Below are 10,677 nucleotides of genomic sequence, written 5' to 3'. Positions count from 1 at the left end.
GTTTCACTGAAATCCATCTAGGTGTGGATTAGTTTTTATTTGCTTGTATTGGGACTCATTGTATACCTTTAAATTGGGAAGCATGTCTTCATTCTGGCAATTTTTTACTTTCTCCTAAAAACATTGTGCTTTTCCTCTGTCTCCTTCTTGATCTGCTTTACCTTAACATCTCTTACATTTTTCATCTCTTTACCCACTCTCAGCTATATTCTAGGTGATTGCTCATATCTTTCTTATAATTCACTGAATTTTCTTTTTTAGTCTAGCCTAGTTTAACCATCTAAATAAGTTATATTTGATTTTAAGAACTATTTTCTTGTAATTTTCTTTTCACATTTATCTATTCTTGTTTCATAATCTCCTGTTCTCATTTGTGGATTTTAGTCCTTGTGTTTTCTCTTTGAGCATTTAAAACATATTTATTTCAAAGTTGTTTTCTTTCTGTCATTTCCAGTTCCTTAAGTAAGAATTCTGCCATTTGTTGGTACTTAACGTTGAATTTCATTATGTTTTGTAAATTTGTGAGCTCATCTTCTGTGGCATTTTCTTCTCAAGAGGGTTTTCCTTATGGTTTATTTCTGGGTGCAGTCACTTCCTTTGGAGAAATTTTTAGATTTGTTTCTTCTAGGGCCTTTATAGGTTTCCTGAAACTGAACCAGTTGTTATGTGAATTGTATTGAATCTTTGTTTCCACCCATGGCCTCGGATGGAAAGCTTTGTTTTCTGCTATGACCTTGGGCCAGTAGATACTGATATTTCAGTTCTCCTATTGGAACAGGCTTTCCCAGTTTTGAACATGCCTCATTTCTGCTCCTTACTATCTATTATAAATACAGCCTTGATTCCTAACATTCATTCCCTGGCATTACTGAAACCCCAATCCTAAGACACACATCTAGTCCAGCCTCCTCCATGGCCCAGATGGTTTCAGGCCTTATGGGTTCCCTCTCATTTCTGCCACCTGGAGGTTTCCTTTTTCTTCCTCGATAACCAGTTCTTATTTTCCTGTTTTTTGTTTGTTTTTAATTGGGGGGAAGAAGAGTATCTTCCCAACCTGTCTGTTTGCAGCAGGGATAGTAACAGTTCCCACATCTGTGGAGTGTGTGTCCAAAAAGAAGAGTGCTGTCATTTTTCATCACTTTACTTCTCATGCACACTTTGGAGGTAAATGGCATTATGTCCATTTTACAGACAAGGTAAAGTGATTTCAGAGAGTTACTCACCCTAAGTCACGGGTAGTTGGCAGCAGATAAAATTTAAACTCAAGGCTATGTGTTACTTTCTACTACTTTTTTTGCGTCACTGTTTTGTTTATTTACTACAGTATTTACTTTTAATTTATACCACATCCTTTTGCCCTTCTTTGAAAACCAGGTTTGGACACTATCTTAAAGAGAACTCATGTGCAACCTGACTAAATTTTATCTAAAAATATCCAAATGGTTATTGCCTGATGCATATTTCTTTTAGAGTCTCTTCTCATTTTCATACTATAAAAACCTTGGGTTTCATTCTTAAAGGCAACTAATTTCTGGGAAATACTGAAATTGTCTTAACTGTACTGAGCCTGTTTAACTGTGGCACCTTTCACCATCTCCTCATGCTTAGGAGCATTAGATTTCAGATTAACAGCAATTTTCTGAATGACAGGTACTGTCCCACGCTAAAGCCTGTCTTTTCGACAAAGTACAGAAAAAGTGCTGACCTCCACAATCCACCTCCTCCCTTCCAACATGGCTGGCATCACATACTATACTCACTCCTTTGCTATTTGCAAATTTATTTAATAGCTTACCCAGCTGTCTCTTTCCATGGAAAGTATTTTCCTCATTGTCTTTTGGAATGCATTTCAAGCAGCTTCTTTTAACCAATAAAGATATCTAGTTTTTCTATTTTGGGAAACTTTAATATTCCTCTGTAGTTCACATTGGATAGAATGTCTTGAACATAAGCAAGTTATTTTTTTCTTTCCATTCTTTATGCCCAGACTTTAAAAAAAGATCTGTTTGCATCTAATTCTGCTTTGGCTGCTCCTACTGCAGCGTGTAGCCGTTTTGGATCAAGTTCCCAGTGGCAGCACTGTTGGGGGAAAGTCTGCATGTTTTTAGGATGACTGACATCGCTCCTGGTGCTGTTGGATTACACCCTTTTTTCTGGAAATTTATAACTTTGGCTGTTACTTAAAGCACTTAAATCTTCAGAATCTCACCAAGTTGGTTTTTTTTTTTTCAAATGATCTTCAGAAGTGCCGTTATAGACATGCCACACCCTGATTGATAACACTTTTATTGGTAAGGTTAAAGCACAGTGCAACAAACATATCAGAAGCACACTAAAATTTCTCTTGCATTGGTTCTGAAAACCCTGGGCCTCAATAAGAGAGGTCCAGACACCCAGAGAGTCAGATAGGTCCATTTAAAAAAATCTGTACTTGATTTTTTTCAACCCTCCATCAATTCTGTTGAATTTAGAAGAAATTACAGGCAGTCTCCAACTTGCATTTTAGAAGCTAATTTGTAAAAGAATGATGGCCACGATCTTTGACTCGATGTAGGTTGAAAAATGCAATAATCTTATTTGTATGAATTTGTACAAATATTACCTATAGGAGCAATGATACAGAGGAAAGGGGTAGGTTCTCAGGTTAGCGTATAAAAGCCTATTAAACCATAATTTAGCAACACTGCTTTTATGGAAAAGGTATCCCTTACCAGTCCCAGGCACCAGAGTCCATCCCCTGTCGCAAAATGACTACATTTTTTCCAAATTTGGGGATGGGTGATTTGAGAGCACAGATTGTAACTTCTTTAATATCAGAGACTTCTTTCCATCCCCAGTGAGTTGTATGTATGAGAGGTGGGGAGGAGCTATGGGGATGAGAGGAACAACGTATACAAAATTGGCTGGCTGGAGCTTGGCAAGGTAAAGCAACAGTGGGGAGGCACCCCTGAGCTGGAAGGACTCCAGGGCATGAGGAGGGAGGAGGGGAGGATAAGATCGGCATTCAGTGAAGCAAGCAATGTGAACTGCATATGAACAGGAGCAGGAAGAAAAGAGCCACAGCAGGAAAAGCACATCATACTCTGATGTATATAAACACACTACACAAATCATGCATATCAGGGTACCTGTATACATATACAATTGGTATTGAACAAGTGGGCCTTCCAGCACCTCAGCCTCCCATTCTGGGTTATTGCAATGGTCCCGGGAAGTTTCCACCAGCCCTCTCCTCAGGGCTTTGCTGCAACCTGGGCTCAGTTTTCAATTTTGCAGACATTCTAACCCCAGGGCATTGCCTTCCCTGCCTCCCACTTCCCTACCTACGGCCTCAGATTTAGGCTCCCTTAGCTCAACAATCTGGCTGTCTAGTTGGTTTCCAAAAAAGACTTTCCCTTCCAACCATGGGCTTCTCTCTCTACCCCTTCACCAAGAGGTCACCCTGCTGTTGACCTACGCCCCTCCCAGAATTGCACTCAACATCCTTTTTAACCATCCCTCTTCCCCATTCTCGTCTTGCTCCCTGTCAACTTCCTAATTTGGTGGAGTCCTCTCTCACTTTCTGACCCATGCCTTATTTCTCATGCTCCTGACTCCTTTCTCTTACTTCCCGCTGTGGAGAGCCTTCTCCCATCTCTCCTACCCCACCACTTCCTGACTCTTCTGTCTGGTTATTGAGCTGATGATATTCTTTCTCTTTCCACATCTTAATCCTTTCCTTCTCCCCATCCTTACCAGAGGCTCTTCCTATTTCCTCCCCCATTTCCTTCTTGCAACTTTCTCCCACTTTCTATCCTACTGTCTGCCTTCTTGTCCTCCATTACAGATCCTTCCGTCTCTTCCTGACCCAAGGACCTCCACCCACCCCATTTCTTTTCTCCTTTTCTTTTTCCTCAAAGCCCTTCACCTGAGTCAGGGTCCCTTTCTTCTCTAGACCCTATTTCCATTCCCTGTGATCTTGACTCTAGGCTAAAACCCCTCCTCACCATTCCTAACTCCTAGAAGTCCCACACTCTCCCCAACCTCAGCTTTTATTCCTCTTCTCTCTCCCCTATCCAGGGATTCAGCCCTTTACATATGAAAATAACCAAATGCTACAATGGAGATACTAATGTGCTTCAAACATGCTTCTCTCTATTCCTGAACACTCCCGCTACCCTTTCCCCACATCAAGTTATGACTCTTCTTTTTTTGTTTAGATTTTAGTTGGAAAATCACCTCAGAGAATCCTTCCCTACCTACCCAATGTGAAAGGGTCCCAGATCCCCCACACATACCATTTTATTTTCGTTTTCTAAAGAGTATTTAACACTCAAGTCTTGATTGATGTGGTCCGTTTGTCCATCTAGCATTGGTGCTCCATGAAAGAGGTATCATTTAGAATGGTGCCTGGTACAAAATGGCTCAGTCAGAATTTGCAAAATAAAAGTTCATGATTTCTGGGTGCCAGACACTATGCTAAGTGCTCACTTTGTGTTATCTCATTTAATCCTTACAACAAGCCTGATTAAAGTAAGTACTTTATTGTTATTTTACACCTTAACAAACTGAAGTGCAGAAAGGATGAATTTGCCTATTGTCTCGAAACAATTGGCATGAGAATTCAGTCTAGATTTGTATGAAGTCACAGCCCATATTCCTTCTACTTTCTCTGGCCGTCCAGAGGAAAAGGGTGCTTAGGAATGGCAAGAAAAGGAAAGGAAATGGATCTGAATGCAAGGTAGGTCAAACTGGGGTTGGAGTTGAGAATAAGAGCTAACACTTAACACTTACGTTGTGTCAGGCACTGTTTGGAGCAATATATTGAAACTTCACCTAGGAGTGGTAGGTAATATCATTTTACAGGTAAGAAGACTGAGGCTGAGAGATGCCATTTATCCTAAGGTCATACAGCTAGGATATGGGGAAGCTGGGATCTGACTCCAGAGCAAGTACTCTAATCGCCATCCTGCACTACCCTCATCAGCAGGAAATTAAACAGATATACTAGAGTGGTATACTGTGTGTTGAGTACTAACTCCTGCTTCAGGGATTTTGTTTTCTTCATGGAATGACCTCAGGTAATGGGACAGTCCTCCCTCCTGGCCTACTTCTCACTGCTATCTGTAGAGGAGACAGTTCATCCATGGTACTCCACTAGCACTGGGGAGACCCCCCCCCCCTTTGTATCCTCCTTGTTCACCTGGGATCAGCATGGGGCAGCACTTCTGCCCTGGTGCATCTGCTCTACAGACTCAGACTGCTTCCTTGAGTGGGTATCCCAGGCTTAGATTGGTGAAGCATTGGAGGGACAAAGATGGAGAGCAAGCCTTCATGGTCTCAATTAAAACAGCATTTACCAATCAGCTTTATTAACAATAAAGCTGATTATTTTGAACTCAAAAAAAAAAAAAATTCCTTGATCCTTGATGCAATACTGGTAGGAACAAGCCTACCAGATCAGAGAGTGTGGCCAAAGCGCTGGTTTGCTTCTACTCCTGAACAGCCTCCTCCTGCCATAGGATCCTCAATGAAAGCAAGGGAAAGAGGGATTTTTTTCGAAATGGTAAGATTTGCGCAAAAAATGCAAGGCTGACAAAGTTCAGCCTCTTACCCACCTTCAGCCTCCCAAAACCCATCCTTTACTGTCTGAAATGTGAACAAAGAAGGCTGAGAAGTACTACCTGGAACATGTTAGAAATGCAGATTCTTTGGCTCTGCCTAAGAACTGTATCAAACTCTGAGGCCAGGGCCTACCAAGCCCTCCTAGTAGTCTGTACACACTAAGGTTTGAAAATCACTGCCCTGGGACACATACCTGACCTTGGCCAATTAAAAACCCTACTAAACATTCTGACCCAGAGCCCTGTGAACCTCTAAAAGTGCTAACATCTCAGCTCCCAAACTACTTGTCCCAGATGGCTTCTTGTACCCAAAAGTGGTACCTACATCCTTTATTTGGATGATAGGCACCAGTTTTGTCATTGGAAAACTTGGCCCCTATACTTATATAGAGGTTTCATGGGGTTTCCACACTGGTCCCTTGCCCTCTATCATACACAGCAGCAAGGCAATGATTGTTCCAACAGTGGCCGGCCCCACGGTTGGGAGAAGGCAGAGGGCAGAGCCCCATTTATATGAAGAATGTGCATGTCTACCTCAGATCCTCATCTTCAAAACTGCTCAAAAGGCACATTTGACACAACACTGTATAAGTACTTAATGCTACTGAATAATTTTAAATGGTAAATTTTATGTATATTTTACAATAAAAAAGAGGTGGGGATGGGGGGGCGGGCATCCTGTACAAAGCCTATGTGCCTTGTCTTTAAGGCCTGACATTTTGTACTTTAACAACTACTTGCAGTAGGCTTTGCAGCAGGAAATACTGGTTTCCATGACAGTGTCCCTCTTTAAGATAAAAGATCATTCCTTTACTCAATTCCTATTTCCTGCTGTTGAACATACCCTCTGTGGAAGACCCTGGCTCAGCACTGGGAATCCAATGATGAATGAGATATGGTCCCTGCTCTCAGGGAACTTAGTCTGGTGAGGCAGAAGAAAACCAAGGAAACGGTAATTACTGTGCTAAGGGTAAAGGCCAGCAAGCTGAGTGCCAAGATACAAAATAGCACATTTCACAGAGGTATGGAAGACCTTTTTCTTTTTTTTCTAAATGAATTCTTGATTTCTCCACACAATCCCTAAGCGTAACAGTCCCTTCCTGTTGAAGGTAGGGCAGGTTTTGGTGTGAACCATTTAGCCCCTGGGAGGGCTCAGAAATTGATTCCCACCGATCCTCATCCCTAAACTATTCAGGATTTGCTCTTTCCTGAAGCTCCTCTTCTATTTAGATCCAAGACTCCTCTTCTATTTTAGATCCAAGACCAAAATTTTATCCATTTATTTGAGACAGCACAAGCAGGGACGAGGGTCAGAGGGAGAGGGAGAAGCAGACTCCCCACTGAGTGGGAAGCCCGATATGGGGCTTGATCCCAGGACCCTAAGATCATGACCCCAACCGAAGGCAGCCGCTTAACCAACTGAGCCACCCAGGGCCCCCTAGGTCCAGGATATTCTTTTTCTTTTTTTTAAAGATTTTATTTATTTATTTGCCAGAGGGAGAGAGAGGGAGAGTACAAGCAGGGGGAGTGGCAGGCAGAGGGAGAAGCAGCCTCCCCGCTGGGGAAGGAGCCCAATGTGGGACTCGATCCCAGGACTGAGATCATGACCTGAGCCGAAGGCAGTCGCTTAACTCGACTGTCCTGGGCTCACCTTGGTTTCCAGGCCCTTACCTGTAGCTGACCCATTCCTTGAAGCAGGCCAGAACTCCAGTTCAGCCGGCCTCACGTATGAAACCTGGTTCCGCTTGCTCATAGCTACTCAGGGGGTGGAATGAGGGGGACTGTGGAAGACCTTCTTGAGGAAATGCTAAAATGAGCAAACAGGAGCCAGTAAAGCAAAGGGAGCAGGGGAGAGTGCTCCAGGTGGAGGACACCACTTGGGCAAAGACCTAGAGGTGGGAAAGATGTGCACAAGCATCAGGTGAACATACGAGCAACTTAATAGTGAAGGAGAATTTGAATATTTAATCACCTGCATTTGCCTCTGATATACTTTACAGTGAAAAGAAAAGAGCTGCTGTTCACCTTTGATGATTTGTTTCCATATGCTGTCCTTCCTCCGAAGGGGCTATTCCATACCCTGATGGCTCGTATGTGTTGAGAGCCTGGTTTCCAGCTCAGGGAGGGCAGATCTCCAGGGATTTAGTGACCATGGCAGTGTGGTAACCTGTTTTGACCAACTGCCACTGGAGTTCTGCAGCCTGGGTTCAGATTCAGGTTCTCCCTCTAATCAGCTGTGTGGCATTGGGCATATCGCCGTACCCTCTTGTGTAAAAGTGGACTCTTGTGAGGTTCCAATGAGATAATACATTTTAAACACTTCAAATAGTACCTAACCCCAGAGAAGAACTCAATAAATATTAACCATTTAATTACAATGTAAAAACAAACAAACGTGGATCCCATCATTTCTCTACTGCTTAGTTAGGCTGAAATAAATTGTTCTACAAACTTATTTATTTATTTATTTATTTGACAGAAACATAGCGAGAGAGGGAACACAGGGGGAGTGGGAGAGGGAGAAGCAGGCTTCCCGCGGAGCAGGGAGCCTGACGTGGAGCTCGATCCCAGGATCCAGGGATCATGACCTGAGCCGAAGGCAGACGCTTAACGACTGAGCCACCCAGGCGCCCCTCTACAAACGTTTTAAGTTTGAGAATAAGTGAACCGCTTGCAGAGCATTCAATAGAGCACTAAGACTTTTCTTCAGTTGACTACCGTAACAGCTTGAATAATGGTTGATTAAGCTGCCATGCAAAGAACCAAGTAATCGAACAAGTGCTCACAATCAGAGAAGAAAATCTGAAGCATTTGCTGAGTCTAGGGGAAAGTTATTTTGTGGTAGACATGCTAGTTGCCTATCTGAAACCCATATCCCCCCTTTTATTTATCTAACAAACTCCTGATTTCCTCTGGGGCACTACCATACCCAGGTAAAAGACCTCCTCATACTACCTTGCAGCTAGAAGTGGTATGTGAAACAATTCTGGCCAAAAGCAAGCAGAAGTTACTGGGTGGAGTCTCTGGGAAAGCATTTCAAAAGAAGTCAATGTGGATGGAATTTGCCTTTTTTCTTTGGTTTTTCTCCCTTTTTCCTATCTAGAATGGTTATGTGATGTCAATATGTATGAGCCATCTTAAGACTGAGGATGAAGACTACATACAAAGGAAGGCACAACAAAGACTGAGGAACACTAGACCTTGGCTTATTATCTCTGTACTTAAGTGTCTAATGAGAAAAACTGCTAGACAAAACTGATTAATGTAAAAATGGCTATTGGGTTGGGTATTCTCATTGCCCTTCAAATCTCTGTGAACTTAGGCTATGTGGAAATAAGCATGAAAAATGAACCTAGAAGGCATTCTTCAAACTGAAATGCTTTTATTAGAATACTAATAATTGCAGATAAAAGGAAACCACACACATGGGAAAGGGAAAACACTCAGAAATGCATTACAGATTAGGCAAATTAGAGAAAATTTTTCTTCGATGTATAGAAAATGTAAACATTTGCCCTGGGATTCCTCACAGATAGCACAGTCCACAAGGACTTATTTGGACCAAGAATCTATCAAAGTCTACAGTATAACCTCTATAATGTCTCTGAACTTCCTACATTGAAAGTTAAAGTTCCTAGCACACCCAAAATTTTCCATTAAAAAAAAACTAAATGGCTCCTAATCAAGGCAACTGGAACATCAACTGCTACATGTGGAAGCAGGCACTGAGGCATATCGGTCTTCCAACGAGTTTCCACTCACTATGCTAATAGTATTTACATTTACCTTGACAGAGATTACAAAAATATACACAGTATATAAAACCCCAAGTTGAGTCTGGGATGGGAAATTATATAGTTCTTGCTCATCAAATGCTCCAGAGAAAGACATCAAGTCATTCGCTTGAACTGGAGACAGGACTAAGAAGAGGCCCTCTTCTGTTCAGAAAATGGGGACTCATAAACTTCCATGGGTGGGCAGGTGCAAACCAGGTGCTGATCTCCATAGATGTCATCAATCCGGGCAATGGTTGGCCAGAATTTGTTCTCTGGTTTCACAAAAGGCTGCAAGGGACAAAAGATGGAAATGTTCTGGGGTATTCTGAAACGTTTCTCTTGAGGAAAGAGGAGACTGCAGTGATGTCCCACAGCCTAACCCCAATAAGTGCCCAAAAGTAGAAGGTAAAACCCACACTCCTATTTTTTATTGCAGCATTTACTGTAGCCAAAATATGGAAGTAACCCAAGTGTCCAACAGATGATAAAGATGTGTATGTATATGTATATGCAAGCACACACATATACACTGGACTATTACTCAGCCATGAAAAAGAATGAGATCTTGCCATTTACAACAACATAGGTGGACCTAGAGAGTATTATGCTAAGTGAAATACATCAAACAGAGAAAGACAAATGCCATATGATTTCACTTACATGTATCTAAAAACACAGAAAAAAGGAACAGACCCATTAAATACAAAGAACTGATAGTTGCCAGAGGGGAGGGTGTGGGGGATGGGCAAAATGGGTGAAGAGTGGGAAATAACAGGCTTCCAAGTATGGAAGGGATAAGTCGGGGATAAGGAAATAGAGTCAATGTATTGTAATAGCATTTGTTATGGTGACAGATGGTAGCTACACTTGTGGTGAGCATAGCATAATGTATCAAGTTGTCAAATCACTATGTGGTATACCTGAAACTAATGTAACATTATGTGTCAACTATATTCCAATACAAAAAAAAGCTAAAAGTCACCCCTTCATTATTGTCCCCCCAAATCCAACTTTTGACTCTTGTCTCCACCCTGCCAGACTATGGAGTACCTTTTTCATGTAAGAATCAAAAAGGAAACAAAGACTGTATTTGGTGCATTTGGGGCTGTCTCCCCGTTGGATAACAGAAATTTGACAGGGACTATTTGGTCTTCCTCCACTGTGTACCCAGTAGATTCCCAAGCCTATGGCTGACACTGACCTGGAAGCCAAAGCCTGTGCTCTGCATCACTTGTCATGACCTATTTAGGAAAGTGTCCCATATAGGGGCGCCGGGGTGGCTCAATGGGTTAAGCATC

The 10,677-nt window shown here is 42.2% G+C and overlaps 1 protein-coding gene across 2 annotated transcripts in view; it reads right to left on the bottom strand.

The window, feature by feature from the left end:
* Positions 1-8,968: 8,968 nt before the first annotated feature.
* Positions 8,969-10,677, bottom strand: part of GLDC (glycine decarboxylase) — a 153,418-nt gene continuing 151,709 nt past the window's right edge. For both annotated transcript variants that reach the window (XM_027616322.1, XM_027616323.1), the window contains one exon: positions 8,969-9,667. In XM_027616322.1, the coding sequence (XP_027472123.1) occupies positions 9,524-9,667 (144 nt within the window). In that variant the 3' untranslated portion in view covers positions 8,969-9,523. The remainder of the gene's footprint in view (positions 9,668-10,677) is intronic.

The sequence above is a fragment of the Zalophus californianus genome, chromosome 13 (assembly GCF_009762305.2).
Source record: "Zalophus californianus isolate mZalCal1 chromosome 13, mZalCal1.pri.v2, whole genome shotgun sequence".
Lineage (NCBI taxonomy): Eukaryota > Metazoa > Chordata > Mammalia > Carnivora > Otariidae > Zalophus > Zalophus californianus.
Note: the sequence above shows the minus strand (reverse complement) of the source record. Positions and strands in the feature narration are given on the sequence as shown.